This window comes from Chrysochloris asiatica, unplaced genomic scaffold, assembly GCF_000296735.1.
Source record: "Chrysochloris asiatica unplaced genomic scaffold, ChrAsi1.0 scaffold00080, whole genome shotgun sequence".
Classification (NCBI taxonomy): domain Eukaryota; kingdom Metazoa; phylum Chordata; class Mammalia; order Afrosoricida; family Chrysochloridae; genus Chrysochloris; species Chrysochloris asiatica.
Genome location: NW_006408598.1, coordinates 7,710,805 through 7,738,774, shown reverse-complemented (window position 1 = coordinate 7,738,774; position 27,970 = coordinate 7,710,805). Strand labels below are relative to the sequence as shown.

The window sequence follows — 27,970 nt, the reverse complement described above, 5'->3', positions numbered from 1 at the left end:
TAGGAAGGTTGAAGACAGAAACTTATGTTTCTTGTTCATGTTATTGTTAAGTGCCATCAAGTTGATTCTGACTCAGAGCAATTCTGTATAGGGTTTCCAAGGTGCAGCTGGTGGGTTTGAACCACTGACCTTGTGGTTAGCCATCCTGTGCTTTCCTATAGCACCACACCAGGACTCTGTATAAGGTATTGGAAGTTGTAAATATTTACAGGAGCAGAAAACCTCACCTTACGCCTGTGGAACAGCTGACCTTGTGGTTAGCAGTACGGTGTTTATCCTACTTATATTTATTCTCCTATCTCACAATCAAGGAGCTCGAGTGACGTAGTGGTTACAGTGGCATTTTCTAAAGGCAGTCTGACATATAAAAATGTCATTTTTCTGCTGGCAAATGGAATATGTGTTTTGTATGTGAGCTTGTGTTTTAAGTGTTTCCCAGTTTTAATTCCTAATGTAGATATTGATCACCCACACAGACACTACATTTTAAGAGTGAAAAAGTTTGAGACAAAAATGATTGACAGAAATGCTGTTCTCGATACTTTGTTAAGCCCCTTTAGAGACGTGATCTCATTTAATGCTGAGACAGCCTGTAGACTAGGCCGTTACCTAGTCAGGAAGAGTCAAGCCTGGAAGAGTTTACTGGCCTGTAGAAAGTCACATAGGGAACAAGGGACAAAGCCAAAAGTTGAACGTAGGTTTCAAGCTCTTAACTCCTCCTCTGACTCTTGTACTGCCAGCCTCTCAGAGAAGCAGTAGGAATCACCTGGATTTTAAGATGGATTTTTCAAAAGAGGAATTTCTACTCAGAACCTAGGCCACAATCCCCAACCCCCTCCAGGAATGGAAATATGCATATTATCCTTGTGAACAGTAGAGCAAAGTCCAAATGCTAGTGACCTATAGGTTGAACCCAGCTCACATGTATATCTGATTTGGCTTATATAATGTGAAAATGAAAACAATTCTATGACAGTTTTTAAAATGAGGATGTTGTTGTTGTTAAGGGCCATCGAGTCGGTTCTGACTCATAGCGACCCTGTACAGGGTTTCCGAGGCTGTAAATCTTTACGAGAGCAGAAAGCCTCATCTTTCTCCCGCGGAAGAGCTGGTAGTTTCGAACTGCTGTCCTTGTGGTTCGCGCGCAGCCCGATTCATAACCGCTACGCTACCAGAGCTCCTTAAAATGAGGATGTTGTTGTTGTTATGGGCCGTGGAGTCAGTTCCGACCTCATAGCAAACCTGTGCAGGGTTTCCGAGGCTGTAAATCTCTGCGGGAGCAGAAAGCCTCATCTTTCTCCTGCGGAGCATCTGGTAGTTTCGGACTGCTGACCCTGAGGTTCGCAGCCCGATTTGTAACCACCACGCTACCAGAGCTCTTTAAAATGAGGATAGATAACTTTAAAAAGAAGTGCAGATTGTCAGTTACCTTTAAAAAAACGGGAAGATCTCTATAGACTGGACGTGGATGCATATTCCCATGCGGCCACACTCAAATGCAGTTTATATCAGCTGTTCCTTTAAATGAGCAACATGTTTTCCACAAGCCTCACCACTCCCTGTTATTACCCATAAATCATGTTCTTCATTTGTATGACCTCTTTGAGATGTTTCGGTGTGAAACAGATGGACATGTTCTCTCTCCTGCATAGTGTTCATAGGAGGTCAGCTCTCAATTGACCTGAAGACTAAAAGAGATGTGGACAGTGTAAGGACAAAATGCATCCTATTCCGCTTACCCAAACCTGAATGTAGTAAAGACTCACTGACAATTCCAAAGAGCAAGTTGCACCTTTTCTTACTAAAGCAAAAAATTCTGATTCATTAAAGAATAAGGATCTGCCAGTGAATTAACATTTATTTTTAAATGTGCAGCCCTTTCTTTTTTTAGTGGAATAGTGAAATAAGCACATTACACCCATTGCCCTCATTTTATGTTTATTTTAGTAATGTCTGCTGTCCTCATCATTATCGTGTCTGGACCTTTTATGAAACTTACAATGTCTCTGTGAACCTCTGTGTTCATGTTGGACCAGTCATTTGAAACAATTTGAGATGGTTGACCTAGAGGACTTCATTATCCTGGGCATTTAGAAAAAAAATATTGAATCTCAAATATTTACCTTTTATATACCTCCCCATTTCAGCAGTTGTTGTTTGTTTTTAAGCACCGACAAGTTGGTTCCAACTCATAGTGACCCTGTATAGGGTTTTTGAGGAGTGGGTGATGAGCTTCAACCACCGACCTTGCAGTTCTAACCGACTTTGCAGTCCAGGGCATTAACCGTCAGAGTTTTTGTAATTTATGTCTTGGTTTGTTTTATTCTTCATTTGCCTCACCCCTTAGACTATAACCCCCATCAAACTGATAATCCTATCTGCTTGTTAACAGTGTATATTCTGTGCCTTGCCCAACGTTTAGCACATAATTATAGGAAATAATGAAATAAGCAAATTAATGAATATATAGATGTGCAAGTTGCATGTATGATGACTCTTGTTTCATTTCTAGTCCTAAGGATTATATTTAAAATGGTTTACATACATTTTCCCTGTTTCCCAATTTGAGGGTTAAATTGGAGAGTCATTTCTTTCTTAACTTTGTAGCTAAATTATATATCCATTTCTCTGTGTCTATGTGTGTGTCTGTATGTGTCTATGTTTGCGGGGACTTAAAAACGCTCATGGAAAAAGTCCATTGTCTTTTCATTTCATTTTTCCGAAAGCTTTTTAAAGGCCCCTTCATAGTGTTTGTGTCAATATCTAGCTATATAGATATATGTACACATATATGTGTATTCGTATTTTCCACAAATAACGTGAACACATCTATAATGTGGGATTTATTGTTGTTGTTAAGTGCTGTCAAGTCAATTCTGACTCACAGGGAACCTATATAAGGTTATAGTGATTAATTTATGTTTTAAAAGGAAAAAAAAATTGTCATAGCCAGCTCTTGCATCTACCACACATATCTCTCAACATTCCCAGCAGTGAATTTCAGCCTCCTTTACCATAATTTAGTAGTTTGGAAATGTTACTTTTTATCAGATGTGTATAAAAAAAGTATGAGCCACAGTCAAGAAATCATGGGTCATAAAAAAATATATCTCATGCTTGTTGGATGCTGGTTATCAGAAAATAGACAATGGAAACTGTAGTTTTTTCTGTTAATTTACGTTGAAAGTCATATCCCATTACCTACTAAAACCTGTCCATAAGTCACGTGCTATCAATTGGAAGTGTCAACAAAGTCGAGCCTACACTGGCATGAATGACATTCAGTGGCTACCCATAGGAATCATAATTGAATGTACGTGTCATGGTTACTACGCTTGTCTTCCATGTCTTTGGACTTTGGCTTTTTAAAATACTTTTTATTGTGAGTTGGGTAGTTTATGGCAATAACCAGTTTTCCATTTAAAGAGTCCATTTAAGATACCTTTTGTTTCAGGTCATTGATTGCAGTCCCCACAATGTAACATCACTTACTTCATTTCTTCCCTGTGTTTCCTGTTTCCATTCCTCCTTCTTTCCCAACTCTTCCTGCCTTCTGAACTTTGTCCTTTGGGTAACTGCAGGCCAATTGATGTCATTTGGCTGATTGTTCTCAGGAGTATGCCGCTGGCCTAGTGTCACTGTACCCGTTACAGATGCCTAGTCTATTGTCTGGCTGAATATTGAGACGTGGAGGTGGAGGTGGGGAGTTCAGTTCCAGACCTGAACAGTGACTAGGGGCTATACTCTCAGGTGAGGGATCCACCATTCTTTACTAGGCTGATCTTTTGATTTATTTATGATTTTGTGTTTTGTTCCGTGTTGTTTCCTGCTGGTTAACTCTGGAGGAGTAACAAAGCAAAATTAACATGATTACTTTTGCTATTGAGTCAGCACAATGTGAAAACCTTATCAGATCTTCTGAGTGAAGCCTTTAAGCTTTGTTGGGTCTGCTTCTCTCATGGTCTAATTATACCTTATTAGTGTCAATGTCTTTGATGAAAGATCCTGAGTCTTAGCTATATGCTTGAGAGCGTATAAGAAGACCCTTGCTTAGTATATCCCTCACATGTGAATTTTGTGATCTCTTTAATAGAACCAACTAGTTATTGATTATCTTGTGCACATTTTTCAACTTTGTGGTGTAGTGTGTTATCTAATATCTCTTCTAGCCATAGTTTGTAACTCCCATCACACATTTCTGCCCGTCTGGGTCTGGAGAAGGAAGGTGAGCGAAATTAACAACAGCATGTTATGATTCAGCTGTGGATGTTAGTTCAGTTAAGAGCAGTTGTATAAACTTGAAATTCTACCTTGGGTATAAAATGAACCATTTCAGAAGCAGGAGCTGGGAGTCTGACTACTATCAAGAATGATGAGCCAAGAGAGGAATGCATCCTTTGGGCCCTAAGATCCCTGTACTTTGAATCTCCTCACCCAAGAGACAGAAGGCTATGACAGTGGAATTTGGCTGAGGAACAGCAGTAGCGGAGCCAAGAGCCAGAATATTAGAGCAGTGGACTTCCCAACCCACAGAGCAAACACAGCTGAATGACTGTAGGCAGGAGGCTTGGTTATAGAGCGGGGGAGTTAAGTTTGCTGGCCCACTGCACTAGAGCCGTGTATCTTCAGGCTGTGGTTTATGGTAAAGTGGTGTGTTGTGTGGGCATTTATCAGCAGCTGACTGGAACAACAGTGCCATGAGAATTTCATGATGTTGTATTATAACCTATTAACTTCCCTAATAAATCCCATAACTGAGTATGGTGTCTGAGTTCTGTGTGACCATTGTAATGGATTGTTGGACCCAGAGTTGAGTCGAGAGTGTCTCGGAAGGGATGATGCGTGCCATATTTTGGCAAGCTTATTAGTCTAAATCTCAGAGTCTTCTAGGATCGCGTCAGAAATGAAGCTCAAGTCCTACACTGCCAACTTGAAACTCAGTGTTGTTGTGAGGGTGAAAGCAACAAGCAACAGAATGAGAGAAAAAGGAAGTTGAAGAAATGAAGTCTTGAAAACACGTACATGTCACGGGTCCCTAGCCAGCGGCCTGAGTTTGAGAGCAACTTGAATTGAGTGTATTATTTCTCAAGGGAGCAAAATCAAGCCATACCTACGGCCACAATTCACATCAAAACACAACTTCTAATCAGGGAATGAAGAACGTGAAGTTTCAAGGTGAATTTTATCTGCATTTCTAAGTTCATGAAAAGAAATGGCCTTCCATGAGAATGAGAACCACTGTAAACCACCAAGTTCAGATGATTTGGAGCAAAACATAGTCCACTAAAGAGATTTCATCACCAAAGAAGTCTCTGCACCTCTATATCTCTGCAGTGGACATAATTAATATGGACAAGGTTCCAGTATCTTTTGAAATGCCATCTACCAGGACTCTACCTTCTGCAGATACAAAAAATATATTACAACCAATGGGCATGAGAAGGCTTGCTTCACTGTAATCTTGGTTACATTGTTTGTGGAGTCAAATTCACGCCGATGGTAATTTTTAAGCGCTACCATGCCCTACAAAAAAACTGCCCACCAGCGTGGTTGTTCTTTGTAACAAGAAGGAATGGATAGACTATGATTTTAAAAAAGTATTTGTGGATAACTGTTACAGGGCCAGGTAGGGTGGGATGGATTCTTTTAGAAAAAGTTGAATAATTTTCAGTGTTTGCTTGTTCACAAAGAAGAAACCATTGAAAATTATATTTATTCAAATGGTACCCATGTAGCAATCATAACTGGCAGTCTTACAGCAGGCTACATCTGGTAGATATAGTGGTCAACCCATTCAAGACTTTGGTGAGGAAGAGGGTAGGATGGATGAATGCAGTCTGAGATTTGTAAATTCACACCATCAGGATGACTGAAGCGGATGATGTTTACAAGTCTACATGTGGATAGCTTGTGCTTGGGGGAAATTAACTCCAGAAACCAATTACAATGGCTTCAAGAAGGCTGGGATTATGGGCCAACAGAGTCCTGATGACGAAGCTGAAGACTCTGAAGGCAATAAAGACGGTGACACAGGTTCAGAAATCACAGAAGAGCATCTTCAGACAGCTCTAAGATATTTAAATAATGAGAGTGGTGAGGGATCGGACTCTAAAGGGTTATGGAAGTTGAAAGATGATGATAATGAATGAAAGTATTAAAGAGACCTATTTTAAGATGAAAACACAATCCCTTCTGATGACTTTTCTTGATTTCTTGATTTCAGTGACATTGATTATCAAAAATGGTTTAATTTGATTTATGAAAGCAATAGACTGTAAACCCTATTTTATGGGTAGTTTTATGCCTAGGCTGCTTTCTTAACTGATTTCTAGTTCTTGGTGCATTCATAGTCTTTGGTTTCAACATGGCGTCCTATTTGCATCACAAGCCTGTTCAGTTCACCACTGATTGCACTTGGTTTATAAAAACACCTATCTTAAATGAAATTTCCATGAAATCATTTTTTATCCTGGAAACATTAAATCTGTTGGGCAGAAAAAAAAAAGTGAAATTGAAGTCTACAGCATACAAAATACTGGTTTAACGTGCTTATGAAAATGACATTTAGCATGTGTGTTATACATTTTTCAGACTGAACAGCCCCTGCATGTTATTTTCATCAGTGTCATTTGAGATAGGCACATAGATACGCACATACATACATAAATATATATGTGTTGTTTGTTGCTGTTAAGTGCCATGGAGTCAACTTTGACTCATAGCAAACCTGTATAGGGTTTCCGAGGATTTAAATATTCATGCGAGCAGAAAAAACCTAATCTTTCTCCCATGATTTTATATATACACATATATATATATATATATATATATATATATATATATATATATATATATATATGATTAATCTCTTTTTAAATAATTTCCCTCTTCTTGATGCAAAATCAACAGGCAAGTTTCCTAGTCATCCAACAGACCAGGAGCTCAGTAGAGAGGTTCCTCCATACTAACGCTGGCCTTCCTGCTGTCAGAAGTGGCAGAGTTACCGTTCATTAGAAATGTCTCATATGGAATAGTAGCTTTTACACAGTGTCTCCTCCAAAGGGGCATACACTCTTACCCTGTTGCTAAAAGAGAAATGCTATTGTCTATTAATACTACTGGAACTAAAGATGAATAGTGAATTGGCCTTGATCTGTGACAGTGAGTTTGACTTTGATAGCTCATCACTTTGAAAGGTTCTTTTATATTTATGAAAAAAAGCATGACGTCAAGGCAGGGAGACAAAATGGATATCAATATATTTAAGTCCAAACTCGAAGGGCTTCTTAAAAAAAAAAAAAGGCTTAGTGTGAGCGGATTTTTTCTTGCTTGCTTTTTTTTTTTCCCCATGCATAACTAATTAGCTTAGGTTATTATAAGCAGGGCTGCTGTGATAAAGTTTCCGGTGGTGTCTCGGGATACCTTGTTTATAGTGCCTTCTCTATGCCAGTCAGTCTTCGAATTGGAATTGCAGAAAGTAGAGGGAGTGCCTAGTCTACCGTTTCTCGCTGGATTGGGGCCACTAAAACGTTGTTATGCTGGAAATGCTAGAATATAATCACTTTCAGGTGAGCTTTATTCTTATTCATGGTCCGCTGCTGAGATACACTGTAATTCATTAAGGAAGTCACCTTCGTATATGCTTGTAATAGACACATTGTTTTCCATAAGTTCAAGTCTGTTGTTTTCATGCTGTTTATTGCTTGATACCATGGGAAGTGATTCACTGTAGTTTTGAACAAAGTCAATATTTGTAAGGTTTTGTCCCACCACCACCACCACCACCTCCAGTGTGTGGCTGTGCTTACTCCATCAGCTCCTGTTAATAGCTCATAAGATAATTGTGTTTATTAAGAAAAAAATGACTTTAAACAGTATTTTTTATTTGAAACAGAGCATTTCTGATTCTGTAAGGGACAAATATCCTGGTGGTTTGTTAATCTCTGTACCTCTTTAAACACATGCATGTAAGTGTTTATATGTTTGAAAGAAACACCTTAATGTAGAATTGCTTTTTATGTTGTGTTCTTTCTTAATTAAAATGTTGAATAATCATGTCCAAATGAAAGTGGGAGGAATGAATCCACAACTAGTTGATTTAATCACTGGAATGTTTCTGTTTATCTCTGACAACCATTTTACAGTTTGTCTTTAAGGAGGCTTTTGAAAAAACAAACAAACAAAAACAGAAATCTGTTTGGTTCGCCAAAGAGAGTGAAATAAATTGAGTTACACTCTATCTTGTAGTTTGCTGTTTTTACCTTAATAAACCCTTTCGGGTGTGTTGGGAAGATTTTCCCTCTCCGTATAGTTTCAAACTTTTAATTACTAGACATGGGAAGAAGGGCACAGGATTTCGAAGAGATATGCAGTTAATTAGCAGAGAAACAAACAGTGCAAAACATCACCCCAAATCCCGAGAGCTGGACCTAAAACGTTAGCAGTATTAAAATCCATTGACATCAGTGTTTGGGACATAACAGAGGTTTAACAATTTCTTTTGCTGGTGAATTTGTTAGTGTCATGTTTGTGCCTGATTGAGAACCATGGGAAACTGGAAAATCACAATGTTGTCTCTCTTCTCTTCACGGCTGTGTTCAGGTGCAGACCCACCTTGAAAACCCCACCAAGTACCACATACAACAAGCCCAAAAGCAGCAGGTAAAGCAGTACCTTACTACCACTTTAGCAAATAAACATGCCAACCAAGTCCTGAGCTTGCCATGTCCAAACCAGCCTGGCGATCATGTCATGCCACCTGTGCCCGGGAGCAGCGCGCCCAACAGCCCCATGGCTATGCTTACTCTTAACTCCAACTGTGAAAAAGAGGTAATTCATGTCTCCTCTCCTCTCCTCTCCTGTTTTCTTAGACTAAATGACTGTCTGTTGGATATTATTCCCACGTTTAACCATGCACTCTCTAGTTTCTCTGCATGGCCACTTTCACTGGCTTTTGTCTCAGATTTGCCAACATGGCTGCCTCACCCTCTTGAGTTATTGGGTTCCTGGCACAAGAGGGAACTCTGGTTCATTCCAGGTGGGATGTGGAGGCATGGGCGCTTTTGCCGTCAACTTCTTTCTCCTTCATTAGCTGAATGCTCTGTTCTCTTCATTGCCTTTCAGTTTACAAAACAGTGAAAATGCAGAGAGAGGAGAAGGGAAGGTGGAAAAGGAAAAGCAAAAATAGAAAAGGTGTGGGGCAGGCGGTTAGAAGTTCCGCTTGTTGTGAATGTCTGGAATATTATTTTTATTTCTCCCTGAGTTGTGAGGAGGAAAGGGAAAAAAAAAAAAAAAAAGAAGCCTAGCTTGAAATGTGCATTGATGAATTTAAATAATACAGCAGATGACAGTTTAACAGAAATGCAAAGCTTTAAGTCCATTTCATCAATGCTGCCCCTTGAAAGTGCTTTTTTAAAAGGCTGGATTGGAGATGAGACGCAAACACACCTTCAAGAGAATTGTTGTACTGGAATCTGGAGCATAAAAATACCTGGGAGGACAATTAATGATATAACAATGCCTGCTATTTCCAAATCATGAGATAATGCATCTTGTTTTAATGGAATTTGATGTGCTCTGAAATGTTTTATGATTTCAGAGGTGACTTCTAAAGTTTGGTTGATTTTCATTTCCAGAGAGACTCTGTCTTTTCCCTTTAGTCCAAACCTACCTCCATAGTTTTCCTTGTCCATATTTGTCATTTATCAAGTTGATTGGATGCTAGTTTTTCATTCATTAATCTTCTCTTGGTTAGATTGCTCTTTGTTTGAAAGCTTAGTTCATCTTGTTGCTATCAGCCTTGTATGAATGTATCATTGAAAAGTAATGTGCAAATCCAAGTCATGGGCTGTTTTCACTTGTGTTTTTGCAGGGATTTTATAAGTTTGAAGAGCAAAACAGGGCGGAGAGCGAGTGCCTGAGTATGAACGCCCACGCGCGAGCATCCTGCATGCAGGTATTGAAGGACTTGGCGGTCCACGGATGTAACACTTTGTAATAAGGATCTATATTTGTTGCTGATCACACCTTTCTGATGACTTAAGAGGGATTTTTTTTTTCCCCCATTGATTTTTTTTTTTAATAGAGAAGGCTGTGAACGGGGCCAATTTCTTCAGTGTCTCATGATTTAATAACTACTAGGGAAATGAAACTTAAGACGCATTTTCACCCCAAGTTGTGTTAAGACACTAAGAACTACTTAAAATATAAACATCTTAAAAAGTGAAATATGAAATGCTATGCTCCCTTGAAATACTATTACTAATGCAGGCTAGGCAAATCTGCAGGGCAGTGAATTTTCTAGAATATTGGTAAAAACCAAACTGTCTATTTTTTTGGATGTATCAGAGTAAATTAAAAAATATTGCTCCTAGTGTTATAGTTCCTACACACACAGGTTTATTCCAAACAACTTGCATTTAAATAAGTCTTTGTGGTCCATGGATGGCTGTAGATGAGTAGATGAGTTCTTTCAGTAATACACTAACTAGTCTTAGTCTAGTTTGGGTACCTTCAAACAAACAAACAAAAAGGATCTAATCAGAACAGTAGCTTCCAAGGGAAACTACTGAACCACAATTCAAGGCAGAGAGGTCAATTCAGAAGCTTCTGTTGACTGTTTTCTGGGATTCCAAAGGATTATTTTTGATGTTGTTGTTGTTGGGTACCATGGAGTCGGTTCCGATTCATAGCGACCCTGTACAGGGTTTTCAAGGCTGCAAATCTTTATGGGAGCAGGAAGCCTCATCTTTCTCGTGCAGAACAACTTGTAATTTCGAACTGCCGACCTTGAGGTTAGCAGCCCAATTTGTAACCACTCTACTACCAGAGTTTCTTAAAATCCATAGGATAATGGGGGTTATTCTGCAGAAATTTTTAAAAAACGGAAATTTGCATTGATAAGAAAAAGACGGAAAAATTTGCACCAGGGGAATTTTTTTCTTTTTTCTTTTTCCTGTCCACAATGCACCTTGTCATTCTTCGAGTGCAACAAGGGCTGTCCTCTGAGAATCTCAGTGGGAAACCTTACCGCATCCACCCTACAGCCCTGATCTGGCCCTTTTAGACTTTTCTTTTTTCCCAAACTCAAAGACTTTCAAAGGAACATGACCTGAGTCCCATGAGGATGCCAAAACCTCCATTTTGATGTGGTATAATTTGAAGAACACAAAATTCTTTGGTGAAGGGGTTGTTCATATGGAAACCAAGCCTACAGAAGTATGTAGACCTTAATGGGGGATCTGTTGAAAACAATAGCTTCACATTTTGATATTTCAGTTGAATAAAGGATTTTATAGCAATACTTTTTGACTTACTTTCATATATGTTGTTTTATAAAGGAGCTCTGGTAGCATAGTGGTTATGAATCGGGCTGCAAACCGCAAGGCCGGCAGTTTGAAACTACCAGCTGCTTCTTGGGAGAAAGATGAGGCTATTTGCTCCCGTAAAATTTATAGCCTCGGAAACCCTGTTCAGGGTCGCTATGGGTCAGAATTGACTTGACGGCACTTAACCGCAACAACAGTGTGTTGTTTTATAAAATAGAATTTCATGGAGCACATAATTTGATATCTTTTTTACTTAACATTTCCTGAATATTTTCTCAAGTCAGTAGATTAAGATTCACCTCTAAGATCCCATTTAATAGATAAATCAATTGTTCTGTATTCATTGACTATTACAGTTCCACAGTAAGTGTGTCTCTGTGAGAGAGACATGTGTATTTGAGGGAGCGGAGTCATAAGCAACAAACATTGTCTTGCTTTTTCTTTTCTCCCTTTCTTACCAGCTTATATTACTTTTACCATAAGAAAAAAAAATGTATATTAAACCTTCTTTTGTTATACCAATTTTACTGCCCTAAAAAAAAAAAAAAAAAAAAATTAGAAATTTACAATGAAAGGTTGTTTATAAGTATCCTGGTCCATTTGCCCGGTTTGCAACTCAATAGAAAAATGCTTTCCTCATCAAAACAAGTAAAGCCGATGTACCTAGAAATGGAAGCTAACAAACAGTGCAGCTACCAATACCTCACAACCAACTTCCAGTTATTCTTCTAAGGAATCACGTAAAAAGAGCACTTATTGTGTGTTTATTGCACCTTGAGCTCTAAATATGGTATACCCCGAAATTCTCACAAGAATCTAATAAGGCTAATCTAATAAAATTCTCACAAGAATCTAACAAGTATTACTATACCCCATTTGACAGATAAACAAACTGAGGCTCTTGCATTTTACATGCTTTGCTTCCAATTCAGAAAGTGGGAAAGCCAGGATTCAGAGCCTGTCCTCATTAGTGGAACTGGCAACAGGACACAGAAGGGAATCCCTCTGAATTTTGCCATTTCATTGCTTGCTTATGAAACACTGTTAAGATCTAAACATGTGTTCACACACACATATGCACACACACACACTAACTCACCTACATTAGGTGTTTACGAAGAAATGTTTTCACAGTCGTCTTTGCAACTGCTGCAATGCACATGTAATCACCGTTGTTTATTATCATAACTGATGTTTTGGTACTTCAGGAATAAAATTGATCTAGTGGGAATGTCAGCCCCACGACTGTAATGATAACCTCGTCCTGGTGTACTCCTTGGGGACTAGCAGGCATACTGGCAGCTGTACAAGGAGAAACGTACATTACAAGTCACTGTAACATCCGTGCAGGGCTAGGTATGAGCTGGGGAGCAAAGGGCTCAGTTACTGCCTGCATTTCCCTGCTCCAAGGACTCCTGGGAAGCAGATGGGGCAGTCTTTAGAGCAAAAAAGGTATCCAGCAGCAAATATTCAAAGTGAACAATTTCCTAGATCATCTTTTCTGCTTGGGACAGACAGTTTAGCACAGCAGTTGAGAGTCTAGGTTCAAATTGTGACTTCAATCCTTCTCATATGGGTGGCTTTGGGTCAGTTGCTGTATCTCTCTGGGTAGCGCTTACCTTTTCTGGAGAAGACTGTAATACTAGTACGTGGCCTGGTGCTGTTCAAGATCAGGGTTAAGCATTTCACTCATGAAAAGTCCTAAGCCCAATGGCTGGCACCTAGTAAGCACTCACTGAATGCTGGTTTCTGTGTCATTATCTTCACTCACTGTGCTACTGGTCTTCACTAATATTCTTGTTTGGGGAGGAAGAAGAACGTTTCCTCTTAGAATTTTACTAAAGGACATTATTGCTTTGAGTACGAAAGAACCCTGGATGACAACTATTTGTTGTTGTTGGTTGCCTCACAGTTTTTACTCACTTCTCACTTCCATTACTATTTTTTCTTATAGATGGATGATGTAATTGATGACATCATTAGCTTGGAATCAAGTTATAATGAAGAAATCCTGGGCTTGATGGATCCTGCTTTGCAAATGGCAAATACGGTATTGATGCCTTTCTCGCCTCTTCTTCTTTTTGTTTTCGTTTTGAAAGAAAATCTTTCAGTATCTCCAGTGTTCTCTCACTTTTCCGGAGCTTATAGTTTAGCTTTGCGGCTGATTCTACGAGAAATGTATTATTAATAAAGTGGAACATTATCTCAGGATTGCAAATAAGTGACTTTGACGTGAGAAAGTAACAGTTTCTCACGAATGTGTTAGTGAGCACATTTCAAAGGTTAATGTCCCCTGGAGTTCAAGTCCACCTTCAGTACAATGGTAGGCCATTGCTTCTCCCTGCCATCTAATGTCCAGTGTACTACACTGTAGTCAAGGGCAGGGCTACTGATGATACTGTGGACAACCGTGATCCAGTTGGCCTGAAACAGTGTAGTTTATCATGGCTGATAGGGAGACGATACCCTTCTTCACAGAGATTCCAATTTTAGTTATAAACAGTGGTGCTATTTGTTCTTATATGTTACTACTTATTTCTCTATAAAATCAGGGGCCTTGACTATATTGTTTATTTTCTTGACTTATGTTCATGTGGCATGTGATTTTGTTATCAAAGCTTTTCTTGCTGCAGACCTCATGTGGTCCTTGTAATAATCGTCTGTGAGTCAAGTCGGCTGCTATCATTGTCATGTTATGATTACGTTGTCAGAGGCAGGATTACCCAGTAAGTCTTTGAATGCTTCTTGTTGTTATTAAGTAAGGGCTGTCAAGTTCTCATCCATAGTGACCCTGTATAGAGTTTCTGAGTAGCAGTGAGTGGGTTTGAATCACTTACCTTGTGGTTAGCAGTCTAGATCTTACTCTACAGTGCCACCGTCTTTTTTGTTTTTCCCTATGAAAGCAATATCCTGAGACTATGATATTCTCTAATAACCAGTGTTTGAAAGACCAACATCCAATTATAAATTTTCTTGGTCAGGAGACAAGAAAACACGCACTGCTATCGAGTCACCACCAACACATAGTATCCCTTCAAAGCAGAGTACAAATCCTCCTTAGGATTTCTGAGACTGTAAATCTTTACATTATTATCGTAGTACATGTGCTTAGTTCAGGAGGGACCAGCCACTGGAGAAGGAAATCACGTTTGGTAAAGTGGAGGGTTGAAGAAAAAGCGGCAGAACCCCCAACGAGATGGGTTGGCACAGTGGCGGCAGCCATGGGCTCAGGTGTAGCAGTGATGGTCAGGTTGGCCCAGGAGCCAACCTGTTGTGCATAGGGTCACTCTTAGTTGGTACTGACTTGATGGCACCTAACAACAACAACAACAACAAATCTTTGCAGGAGCAGACAGCCTCATCTTTCTGTCTTGAAACATCTCTTGGGTTTGACACTCGACCTTGTGGTTGGTTAGAGCTGTTCTAACACTTAACTCTTTATACTTCCGGGTTTCTATGGAGGAGCAAGATAGGGCTTATGTATTTACATTAAACTCCTGTGTAAGCTGACTTTTTATCCTTAGCCCTGGTCCCCAGTCTTTGCCCAGTTCTTGTACTCATGAAGGGTGTGGACTGCCCTTGAAATGTCCCAGCCTCTTCTAGGATCTTTATACTTTGTCTCCTCTCCATCCATGTAAACTCATCCCTTTATTTTGGAAGAACCGCACGTTCTGCTTTTTGAAAATGTTTGCATTCCAAACTGTTGATTAGCTTCCTTGGAACTCTTTTACCTCCACCTCTGTGCATCCCATGAAACTGAATATACTTTCCAGTAGTCAAGAGTCCTGGGGTGAATATGAACAAAACACTTGGGGGCGCCTGTACTAGGGCATCTCTACATATATTCTTATATGTGATGTATTTATAATGTATTCACCGTCCTACCAGTACTAATGCACAATGACCCTGTCCTCTCACAAGAGCTTTATTTAGAAGTGTGGTCTTTTTGCCAGTGGTGTCACATGGATACCATGCCCTCTCGGGAAGATTGTAGAACTGACATGGTGTTGTAAAGCCATTGCCATTTATTTACTTGTTTTGCAATAAAGGGGGTGAGAGGTATAAAGTCATCGGATCCAACCCAGTCCTCAGTGCATTAGCTTTTTCTTGTGTGTCTTCATATCCCCCATAAAAATATTTGTCATCCAACTTCTTGAAGGTCTCCAATGAAGAGTAGGCATTAATATATTGTTGACATTGCGTGCCATCACATAGATTTCTACTCAGACTGACTCTGTATGACAGATAGAATTGCCCCATAAAGTTTCCTAGGCTGTAATCTTTATGAGAGCAGATCACCAGTTTTTTCTCACAGGGAGCAGCAGATAGATTTGAACCCCTGGCTTTTCAGTTAGCAGCTGAGTGCTTAACCACTGTAGCACTAGGACTTATTAATATATAAAGGAAGCCCTGAAACACTGTTAGGAGCTGAAGAGTTATGGTTAGACCTGGTTTCAAATTCTTAGTCGACCAGTTATTCTGTGACAATGCATGTTGCTTGGCTTTGAAGCCCTACATTTCCCCAGCTGTGTAGTGGAGAACTGATCATTGTACATACTGATCCAGTCGCCTCACTTTGGTAAAGTAGATGTAGCAGTTAGTACCCCAAATTGGAAACTTAAGTTACACTGAGTAAAGTTATTCAAATTGTTAAGTGCATTTCGTTAATCACAATGTCACATAATTTTGATACATTTGTTTATTCCGCTGATACTCATTCCTCACAGTGATTCTCTCTGTGAGCCCCAGGCATGAGTCTCAGCTCTGCCTCCTTGAAAACCTTTTCCTCATGGCAGCCCTTGGACGGGACTAGTTACAACCCCATACGCTTCTCTCCTTCCCAGCTGAGTCCCCAGATTTCCTCAGTCCATCTATGTAGACTCAGTGTCTCATTCCCTGGTTATCTGATTGCACCTGAACTATTTTTCAGATTGATTTGGCATTTGTTAAACGCCTAATATGTGACCAGTACTTGGTGAGAGGCTGTAGGTGTCTAGTTGAAAAAGGTATACTTCCTGTTCTCATGGGATTTACTAGTCTGAACGGGGGCACTAGTGGGGGAGAGACCAATTTAGCCCTTGTGTGGAGAAGGATAATACAGGAGCAGAGAGATCCTCTTAGGGGAGATCCCAGATAGAAAGATCCCCTGGGCAGAGTTGACTTAATTCCCAGCTGGGAGAGGAGTAGCCTGTAAGCACTCTCAGAAGTCACGGATTTTGTTCTGGCATCCATTTTTTTATATTCCCACTCCTGAAAAGACTAAGCATGAGACTATTAGAGTCCTCCCTGGGCCAGGACCTTTTTAGGGTTTTGCTCTTAGGAGAAAGACCATATAACCTAGGGGTTAGGAGCACAGACTCAGAACCAGTTGTATGAATTTGATCCATAATGTTTTATGAGTTATTTGACCTTTGTACCTCAGTTTCCTCATCTGTAAAATGGGAATAACAACAGCATCTACCGCAGTATGGTTAGTGTGTGAATTATAGGAGTTGCTCCATGAAACACACTTAAAACAGTCTCTGCCCTGATAAACTCTCAATAAATGTGAAGCGTAGGTAGTGGTTATGAATCTGGCTGCGAACCTTAAGGTCAGCAGTTCGAAACTACCAGCTGTTCTGCAGGAGATACATGAGGCTTTGTGCTCCCATAAACATTTACAGTCTTGGAAAGCCTGTACAGGGTCACTATGAGTCAGAACCGACTCCACGGCACAGAACCACCACAAGCTATTGTTTTGTGGTGTTGTTGTTTTTTTCAATTTGATTTTGTTGCAGACAAACATACGCATATTTATGACGAAGCATTTATGAATTCAGCAACTTGTACTTGAGCACTGCAGTGACCTTGGTTACATTGTTCAAGTTGTACCATCTTTCCAGACATCCTTTTTTGAATTGTTACGTCAGTACAAGTCCACGACCCCCTAAACTTCTCGGTTAACCTTCGGAGTTGACCGTTGTTCCTTTATTAAGTTCCCAGTGGCTGATAATTATTTTTGGAAGCAATTTGCTGGCCCTTGTCTTAAGTTGCTTCTAAGTAGAGGTAAAGGAGCTCTGGTAGCGTAGTGGTTATGAATTGGGTTGTGAACCTCAAGGTCAGCAGTTGGAAACTACCAGTTGTTCCACGGGAGAAAGATGAGGCTCTCTGCTCCTGTAAAGATTTACAGCCTCAGAAATCCTATACAGGGTCGCTGTGGGTCGGAATCAATTCGACAACAGTTAACAACAACAAGTAGAGGTCAAGGAACCCTGGTAGCAACATGGGTTACATGGTGGGCAGCTAACAGCAAGGTCAACGGTTGAAATCCATCAACTGTTCCTCGGGAGAAAGAGAAGGTTTTCTGCTCCCATAATGATTTTTAGCCTCGGAAGCCCAATACAGGATCACCGTGAGTTACAACTGACTGGACAGCATGTACCCGCAGTAGCAGTAGAGACAGAGCTAAGCTCAGCCTTTCAGTTAGCAGCTGAGTTCACTAACGATTTTTCCTGCTCAGGGGCTCCCTAGCGGTCCTAATAGGTGTGAAGTACGGTCTCATTATGATAATCTAGCTGTTCTTGGTTAACTTGTTAAACTTTAGTTGCAAAATTCAGTAACAAAGCTAGTATACCTTGTTGATACATGTTAATTTTTTTCCCACAGTAAAGTTTAAACTTGATGTACTTAATGTTGGAATCCTTCCCTCCTCCCCTTCTTTCATTTGATTCTTTGAAATGCTTTCTTTCAAGTTAACTACTTTTAAAAAAAATGTGGAAGGAACACTTAGAGAGGAAACTGTCCTAAGGGAATTAAAGTCTAGAAATAACTATTCTGAGCACAAGGGCCCTCTTGTACCATCACAAACAAAGCATAGAAGTTCTCGTTTACTCGTGTTAACAGTGCTTGATTGATATTCAGAGACGGGGGCCATCCAGAGAGGAAAAAATAATAACATTTTACAATGATCGCCTACTTGGAAAAATATTCATTTTGGTGGAGCAGAATATTGAAGAACACGATTCAGACCAAGTCTGAGGCGCAGACACACACACCTTCTCTGTATTTGTCCCTGTTAGATTGGGTTTCATGAGGCTGTTCTGCAGCTTGCCTGCTGGATTCTTCCTTGCAATCCTGTCTGTCAGGTTCATGGTCTGGGTAAAAAGCCAGCAGAGAAGCAAACGATCCTCTGTAGCAGCAGATAGAAGACATTTCTCCCTCTTCCTTTGCCCCAAAGATGTTATTTTTACATAATTATGATAAGTTAACTCTGTTTTGTTTTTTGTTTTTCTAACCCAGAAGAGGAACTATGAAACGCTTTCTTAATAGATAAATTTAGGCGACTTAATTGTAATTGGTGGTGGTCGTGTGCCATGGAGTCGGTTCTGACTCATAGTGACCCTGCTCAGGGTTTCCGAGGCTGTAAATCTTTACGGGAGCATAAAGCCTCATCTTTCTCCTGCAGAACAGCTGGTAGTTTTGAACTGCTGTCCTTGAGATTAGCAGCCCGATTTGTAAGCACTACGTTTCCAGAGTTCCTCAGTAATCATTACAGGTCTGTAAAGTGCTGTGGTACTTGGTGGTTACGTGCATGTAACCCTGTATAGGGTTTCTCAGGCTGTAAATCTTTATGGGAGCAGAATGCCTCATCTTTCTCCTGCAGAACAGCTGGTAGTTTAGAACTGCTGACCTTGAGATTGGCAGCCCGACTCGTGATCATTACGTCACTAGAATGCCTAAGCAGGTTGTTTTGTACATCAGAATGAGAATTTACTCTCCAAACTGTAAAGTAGGAGTACTTATACACTTTCCCACCTTCTCTGAAGTTTCTGGAAAATAATAACATTACTAATCATAGTAGCTCTGGTAGCATAGTGGTTACAAGTCAGGCTGCTAACCTCAAGGTCAGAAGATCAAAACTACCAGTGGTGCTGTAGGAGAATGATGAGGCTTTCAGCTCCCATAAAGATTTACAGCCTCAGAAACCCTGTGCAGGGTTGCTATGAATCAGAACCGAGTCCATGGCACACAGCCACCAACAACCAATCATAGCGACTGCCACTTACTGATAGTTACATGGCAAGCACTTTTGCCTACTTTACCTCATTTAATTCTTTCAAAACCCTGGTGGGCCAGGTGAATGATATGATTGGCCCTTTTCATATGGAGACACCAGAGCAGGTTAGGAAAGACAGGAGGTCAGTTACAGAGGTTATATTTTAACATCAGTCTCTGACTCCTGAGGCTGGGTTGTAAATCACAATACTTTTCACATGTAGATTGGAGGATCCACTTTTGGCATGGGAGCAAGTAGGATTTTATTTTCTCAGTTTTAGTTGAAGATGAATAGAAAACTGCCGTTTCCAGTTGAGCACACTGATTTAAAGCAAAAAACAAACACACAAACGAAAACCTCAGCCAGTTGCCACAGTGTCACTTCTGCCTCCTGTAATCCTCATGTGTATAGAGTGGAGTTGTTCTCTGCAGGAAGATCAGCCAGATACGTCTTCCTAATTGCCTCTGGTCCAACCTTTTATGTACTAGCCCAGCCTTAACACTTTGCTCCACCCAGGGACTCCTACCACGTTGATACTTCCCTTCGTATTGCTATTAACACACAACATGTGCCTCCAACAGACATTGTTGAAAAACCATGACTTTCCTTTTTTCTAAAATCAGTAAAGCGACACACAGAGTGACTTTCTAGTTCTGTGACTTGCCCAGAGAAGGCACCCCCCAAATTAAGTTTTCCCTGTAGCAATGCACTCCTGGGCTCTGTGTTGCCCACTTCCATTGAGCAAGTATCAAGAAAGCCACCCGAGCAGGAAATCGTGTAGAGAAGTGCATGGAGGACTGTGAGTTGCTTTCCTAGAAATTAACTAGAAGTAAGATGTTGACCCTCAGCTGAGTGCCTGATGAGGCACCTTGTTAAACAGATGTTACTACATCTCCCTTGTTTGTGGGTTCTGCTGCCAATCCGTGCCAGCCACAGCAGTCCTCTCTACAGATTTTTTTTTTTTTAAACCACCCAAACACATTGCCTTCCAGTCTATTCCAATTTACACCTCACACCCACCCTACTACCATAGAGGGGCTTCTGACTCATAGGGACCCAAGGACAGACTAGAACTGACCCATGGGGTTTCCGAGGCTATAATCTTTTTGAAATTCAACTGCCACATCTTTTGTCCCACAGAGCACTAGTGGGTTAGAACCCCTGGACATTCAGTTAGAAGCGACTGCTTAATCTCTGTACCGTCAGGTTTCTCCCTCTCTGCAGTTGACCTTTGTAGCTCATTTCTTTCTGAGTCCTCCTCCATCTTGTTCTGTTACACTGTCCTCCATCTGTCCATCTCTGTCCTTCTGCGAATGTACGTCTTGTCTCTCTTTTGGTTTCCACGCTTTTCCCCTGTGTCTTTGTCAATTGCTCGCTCCCAATTCTGATTCTCATATCAGCTTCCTAAAGAGTCTGATTATAAGATATGGTCCTCATTTGGGTAAGCTTATAATCAAATGAACATTTAATGTAGATTTGTTGAATACCCTAGAACTTTTTTTTTAAGTGAGCTGTACATGCCACTTGCCTCTTCTTTGCTCCAACAAGTGATCGTCATGATGCAGTAGCATGCTTTGTACACAGTGTGCATATGAAAAGATAATATATGATTTGCATATATCTAAAGCTATGAGAATAATTTTATTTTAGAATGTTGTGTTGAATCACATTCTTATTTTATCAGTACCCCGAACTTCTCCTAAATTTTGAAACTCCAGAAAGACGGGGACATAAAGTTTTGGATGACTGTGGGTTTACCAGAGTTCTCAGTAGCTGTATACATTTGTCCACTCTGGCTGTTTGTCATGCTCCTTGAAACATTTGAGTACCTTTCACCTTGTGTTGAGTTGAACAGTAATGAAAGCAAACATACACAAAGCAAGGGTGACCTGAGATGGTGACTTAGTGCAAATAATACCATTTAGTGAAATGACTGGTCATCATCTACTTCACTATTTTACCAGTTCCTTAGTGAGAGGGCTGTTAAGTATGGCTAAAGGCTATTTAAATAACCACAATGCATGTTTTATATGCATGTGTGTGTGTATGTGGGGGCTGCAGTATGAGCTTTTGATTTGTCTGTCTTCCACCTCCCCAACCCACAGTCAGATAGATAAGAATAAGTGTCGGCTTAGCCACAAAGTATCTCAGTTTCTCTTTATATAGTTTCTCTCCTCTGTCTGTCTCTCATCTCTTCAGCTAAGGCTTAGTTCATAGAACATTCATAGTCATCATTTGTTGGTTTGTTATGTGTCATGGAGTCGATTCCGACTCTAAATCTTTACGGGAGCAGAAAGCCTCATCTTTCTCCTGCGAAACAGCTGGTAGTTTCAAAATGCTGACCTTAAAATTTGCAGCCCGATTCGTAACCACTGTGCTACCAGAGCTGATTGTTAACCATGAATGGAAACACATTTGATTCCCTCTATGTTTCATGGCATGTGCTCGTCTTTTTGTTAGAGTCCTTTTGAGAAAATGAAAGACACTGTGTTGCCATATGGAGTCCCTGGGTTGGTGGTTCGAGCCCTCTTAGAGGCACCTCAGAAAACAGGCCTGGTCATCTGTTTCTGAAAGGTCACAGCCTTGGAAATACTGCCGGGGGGTGGGGGGGCAGTCTTCTGTGCACACACGGGGTCCTCATAAGTCAGGTCCACTCAACAGCAACTACCAACACTGCACAGCTGCTCCAGTACCATCGTGACTAGATCCCACTCAGTCATTATATATTTTAACCACATTGAAATGTGACCTCACTTTACTTCCTCAAATGCAGAGTAAAATTCAGAGTGTGCCATCCTCACATAAAGCCCTACCCTGTTGTTGTTGTTATGTGCCGTGGTGTTGTTTCCAACTCATAGTGACCCTGTACAGGGTTTCTGAGGCTGTAAATCTTTACGGGAGCAGAAAGCCTCATCTTTCTCCCATGGAACCGGCTGGTAGTTTCAAACTGCTGACCTTGATTTTAGCAGCCTGACTCATAACCATTATGCTACTGGAGCTCCTTAAAGTCCCACCCTAGCCAGTAATGATCAAAACAGAACAAAACCCCACTGCTATTAAGCCAATTCCTACTTAAAATGGCGCTGTGTAGGATTTCCAAGACTGTAAATCTTTATAGTAGACAATTTCATCTTTCTCCTGCAGAGTGGCTTATTCATGGGTTTGAACTGCCAGTCTGTGGTTACCAGCCCACTGCATGACCAAGACGCCTTCCAGTAATGATACTTGTAGGAATTATTTGAATTAAGCGGCGTATGGGAAGTGTCTGTGGTCACTCTAGTGATGTTATGTACATACTTCCCCATAGCTAACATTTAGAACTTTATTTCTAGCAGTAAGCAGAGAGAATGTCTTGAACCTTGTATGTCTACAAAAAGGAACTCCTCAGTTAACTAGTTAAAAGGAAAGGGAGTCTATATTTTGAAGGAGGAAAAAAAGTGCAGTCGATTCAGTTCATAACTAGAGAATACACTTTTTAAACTAGCCTGGAATTGCTATTATATTCCTTTTTCCCCCCAGTGTAAAATGTTATTTTATTGAAGTCAATTGTCTCCCTCTTGTGGTCCTGCGAAAAATTTCAGTTTCAAGGAAAATAGCTTTCTGTTCTGAGGAAACGTGTCTTCCTGCTTTTCTTTCAAAAAAGAAAGAGAAAGAAGAAGGAATCGAGGAAGGAAAATAACTTTGGTGACAGACCCAATTTTCTGAAAAAAGGTCATCTTCTTAGAGAATTCTATTTTGTGACAATGTTGTGTTAGGTGTCTTAGAGTATGTTCCAGCTCCTAGCCGTCCTGTGTACTATAGAAAAACTGCTGCTTGGTCTTGTGCCGTCCTCCCTGTCATTGCTCAGTTTGTATCAGAACAACGTCTTCATCTCATTGACGTCTTCTTCCTTTTCATTCACCCTCTTCTTTACCAAGCATCACGTTCTGCTCCAGTGAGTTGCCTATCTTCTTGGTAACACGTCCAGAGTACATGACATGAAGTCTTCCCATCCCCGCTTCCAGGGAGAATTCTGGCTGTACTGCTCCTAAAACTGATTTGTTAGTTCTTCTGGCGGTAGTGGTTATGTGTTGTGGAGTTGGTTCAACTTATAGTGACCCTGCATAGGGTTTCTGAGGCTGTAAATCTTTACAGGAGCAGAAAGCATCATCTTTCTCCCATGAAACAGCTGGTAGTGTCGAACTGCTGACCCTGAGGTTAGCAGCCTGACTCATAACCACCACTCTACTAGAGCTCCTTATTCTTCTGATAGGCCATGGTATAGTCAATATTCTTTACCAACAGCATGATTCCAGTGCAGCATAACCAACATGTGTTAAAACATCTAAGGAGTCCCTGGGTGATGCTAATGTTTAAGCAACCAAAAAGGTGGTGGTTCAAACCTACCCCCAGACACATTGGAACAAAGCCTAGAGATCTACTTGCCAAAAAGTCACAGCCCTGAAAACTCAATAAATTGCGGTTCTACTCTGTACAATTGGATTCTCCGGAAGTTAGACTGTATTTGCTAGACAGCAACACTGAACATGTGCTAACTGCTGCTAGCAATGCTAGAAACCGTGTTGGCCACATTATCCATTGTCTTCCTGCTCATAGTAGACTGTAAGTCAGTAACATAACCTTCTTGTAGTTGTAAGAAGCTTCATCCTTTCCTCTCTCAAAGGAATTTAGCTAAGGAAACTGTATACCTCTACGTTTTATTTCTGTGAAGGAATGGAAGCCTAAGCAAAAAGCCTATCTTTAAAAAAAAAAAAAAAAAGGCAGCTACATTTTATATCAAATCATTTCCTTTAAATGAAGTTGGGAATAACATCTGAGTTCTTTTCTGAATTACTTGGAAGCTGCTCAAGAGTTCATTTCTGTTATTGTTTTTTTCTTTATAGTTACCTGTGTCCGGTAACTTGATTGACCTTTACAATAGCCAAGGATTACCGCCTCCAAACCTGACCATCAGCAACTCCTGTCCAGCCAACCTCCCCAACATAAAAAGGGAGCTCACAGGTAAATACCAAGCAGATGTGCCTCTTCCTGTGGATTTTCTTGAAACTCCCTGATTAGACAAAGTTCTCAGAATAAGGTTCTCCAGAGTCTACCCAACTTTGTTAGGCCTATGTAGTGTTTTTTGTTTTGTTTTAAGTGGGCAGCATTCTAAAATAAGGGGATTATACTTGAAATTCATTGTTTCCAGTATTTGTTAACATCCTGGAACCAGGCTGTCATTCCTCCATGGTAGCAGTCGCTGAGCCGATAGCTGCCATGCCCTTTGTGCAGGGTGCAAGCATCTCTCTTCACCTGTAAAGTGTCTCCGCCTAGTCTCGTATTTATGTCACTTGTCCATACGCATTTGAATTTGACAGCCCTGGTCTGAAATTTCCTCTGACACACATTTGAGCTCACAGTTGTGGAGGGTAAGAATACATTAGTTACATCTCCAGAAGTATGATGTTATTTTCACTACTTCATATGCAAAGGATTTATTTACAGAGAGGCAAAAAAAAAAAAAAGAAAGAAAGAAATTATAAAAGGGAGCAAAAGATATTATTGTTTTTAAGGCAAGTGTGAACTGACCTATTTTACTATTTTGTTTAATGCTTTAGGGAAGGAATTTGGCCAATAAAATATGACAGAAATTGTATTAGAGCTGACATTGTTACTTTGGTGAATTGTGTGCCCCCCATGTTTTTGGAGTGAAGGTGTCCTTGCATTATGCCAAATTGAGTGAACAGAGAATATGGTGTTAAAAACAAACAAACAAAAAAACCCAGTCCTATTCAGAATATTTTTTAAAAATAATACTTCAGAGAATTGTGTTAGGAAAAAAAGATATTTTAAAAAAGCTGATTGGGGTTAAAAACATAGTTAATGGATTTATTATTAATCAATATAAACTACCAAAGGCCAATAGAAACAAAAACCACCTATCACCAAATGATATCTCTTTATAAAAGAATAAAATACTGCCAAAGCAACATGAATACAATTCTTATTACTTGAGTGGAAAGTGCAATTTTGAATTGTGAGTATGATTTTTTTCCTTCAAAAACAAAGTAAAGCCTAGGATATCATTGACACAGACACAGAATGTGTGAATAAAAAAAAAGGAAACATACTTGTTTGGGATTGAGTGGCTCTGTGGGATACATCACTGTTTCCCAAGGTTGTTTTGAACCACAAAGTCAGTGATTCAAACTCACCAGCTGCTCCTTGGAAACCCTGTAAAGGGTCACTGTGAGTCAGAACCAGCTTGACAGCACTTAGCAATAACAACATAAAAAAATATAATGATCTATGTATAATTTATAGCCACTAATGTCTACATTAAGGAGCTCTGGTAGCGTAGTGGTTACGACTCGGGCTGTGAACCGCAAGGTCAGCAGTTTGAAACTACCAGCTGCTCCGCGGGAGAAAGATGAGGCTTTCTACTCCCGTAAAGATTTACACCCTCGGAAACCCTGTGCAGGGTCGCTATGAGTCGGTTCCGACTCCACGGCACATAACAACAACAACAACAATGTCTACATTAATGAGCTCTGGCAGCGTAGTGGTTACGAATTGGGCTGAGAACTGCAAGGTGAGCAGTTCAAAACTACCAGCTGTTCCATAGGAGAAAGATGAGGCTTTGTGCTCCTGTAAAGATTTACAGCCTCGGAAACACTATGAGTCAGAACCGACTCCATGGCACATAACCACCACCACCAATGTATACATTGGAGTCCTGGTGTGGCATTGTAGGCTGATGCATCAGACTGCAAAGCCATTTGAACCTCATGGTTGGTGATTCAAGTTCACCAGCTGCTTCTTGGAAACCCTGTACAGGGTCGCTATGGGTCAGAATTGTATACACGGAGTCCTGGTATGGAGCTGCGGGTTAATGCACTGCGCTGCAAGGTTGGTTTGAACCACAAGGTCAGTGGTTCAAGCTCACCAGCTGCTACTCCGGTATCTTGCACAGGGTCACTGTGAATTGGAACTGACTTGATGACACTTAACAATAACAGTGTATACACACACATCCCACATAGTATTTCAGAGCCTAGACATTATACAAAAAAGGTTTATTATTTTGAGGTAGGATTCTCAATTTTGATAAAGCAATGATTCAGGTATCACTTCTGCAGAGAAAATAACAGATTGCTGAATCCCAGTATTAGTCAGTCTGATGTTTTGTTTTGTTCTCTGTAAGTCAAATAAAGTACTCTATCAAAGAGATCTCATCAGCGTGTTTACACAAATACTTTACAGATGGAGTTGGCACCAAGTGCCTCCTCTCTACCCTGTTTTTTTGTTTGTTTGTTTGTTTGTTTAAGTAGACTAAAACTAGTAAGCAATTGCTCCTAAGAGTCACTAAGTAGTTTTATTATGGCAAGTTCTGAAAAAATGAATTCGTTTCCAGGAACTGATCAGAGAACCTAGAGAACGTTTGCGGTTGCTCTATGCAGTTTCCTCGTTAGTCTGTTACTTTTTAAAGGCAGCGAAGAAGGACTGAGTTTCTGTGTTGCTGAAAAGACAGTTTGATTCTCGACAAGACAATATTAACAGTGAAGTTCTATTGTTTTCTGGTTATTTTTTTTTCTTGTTAGTACTCAAGTCTGTTTAGCTTGTATTATAGATGTTTCAGATTGTGTCTTTCTGTTTAAAGAAGCCACATGTTGGCATTTATTTTAAATACATTTTGCTTTTGAGAAATGCATGCTTTAAAAAAAATTGGAAAAATAAATGTACATAGCGTCAAATCATATAAAGCTCCATATATGTAGAAAATGAGATGTTTGCTAGTTGGTTTTTGTAGTTATTATTTTGTCGTTTTCTTAGTTATTTTTCTTGTATTGTGTGCCTTGAACCGTTCCAATTCTAATGACTACATTCACGTGCACAGCGTGTATTTTTCCCACAGAGTCTGAAGCAAGAGCTTTGGCTAAAGAGAGACAAAAAAAGGACAATCACAACTTGAGTAAGTTGGTTTCGTTCGTATTCATGACATTTAACCTTGGAGTTGAGATCGCACATCAAAGTAGTTTTTCCAGAAGTTTGGCAAGGAAATTGATTTCTATAGCTGCTAAAGGTATATATGATACGAAAGAACATTGTACTCCAGAGAAAGTAAGTCATATAGTTTTGATTTGGTTTTCGTTGAAATTTCACCTTAAATCAAATTCAGTTTTGTAAATATACTTGTTTTCAGTACTCTGAAGATTATTTCTATGCCTTGTTTATAGTCATGTTTTATTCATTTATTTTCTCCTTTTTTGGTGAGAGGTAGCCTAGATCCCCAAACTACCCAATTATAAGTGTTGCTCACATAGGAACTTATTAACAAAAGGGATCACCTTCTCCAGTGAGATTTGAAAGAAATGGAGAAAAAAAACAAGAGCCTGTTTGCAGGGGAAAGGATGGTCTGTTAGATTGCTGCCATTACCTCTGATTTTTAATTTTCTCAAAAAAAATGTAAGCTTTCAGAAGTTCTGTACTATTTAACATATTCATGTTTGATTTCATCTCAATCAAAAATTTAAATCTTGCCTGTGAAAGCCTAAATTCTGGTTTAATAAACAAGTAAGTGAAGATGCACAATTGAAAAAAAAAATGGGTTTGGAGGGAGGAAATTGTG

At 40.0% G+C, this 27,970-nt stretch overlaps 1 protein-coding gene across 6 annotated transcripts in view; it reads left to right on the top strand.

Moving 5' to 3' along the window:
- MITF (microphthalmia-associated transcription factor) overlaps positions 1–27,970 on the top strand; it is a 336,908-nt gene that overhangs the window by 287,983 nt on the left and 20,955 nt on the right. For 3 of the 6 annotated variants that reach the window (XM_006865629.1, XM_006865628.1, XM_006865627.1), the window contains exons 3-7: positions 8,602–8,829; positions 9,872–9,955; positions 13,282–13,377; positions 24,246–24,363; positions 27,257–27,313. In XM_006865629.1, the coding sequence (XP_006865691.1) occupies positions 8,602–8,829; positions 9,872–9,955; positions 13,282–13,377; positions 24,246–24,363; positions 27,257–27,313 (583 nt within the window). Of the gene's footprint in view, positions 1–7,415; positions 7,569–8,601; positions 8,830–9,871; positions 9,956–13,281; positions 13,378–24,245; positions 24,364–27,238; positions 27,314–27,970 lie in introns of those variants that run through there. The other 3 variants (XM_006865630.1, XM_006865631.1, XM_006865626.1) reach the window with 3 other exon arrangements.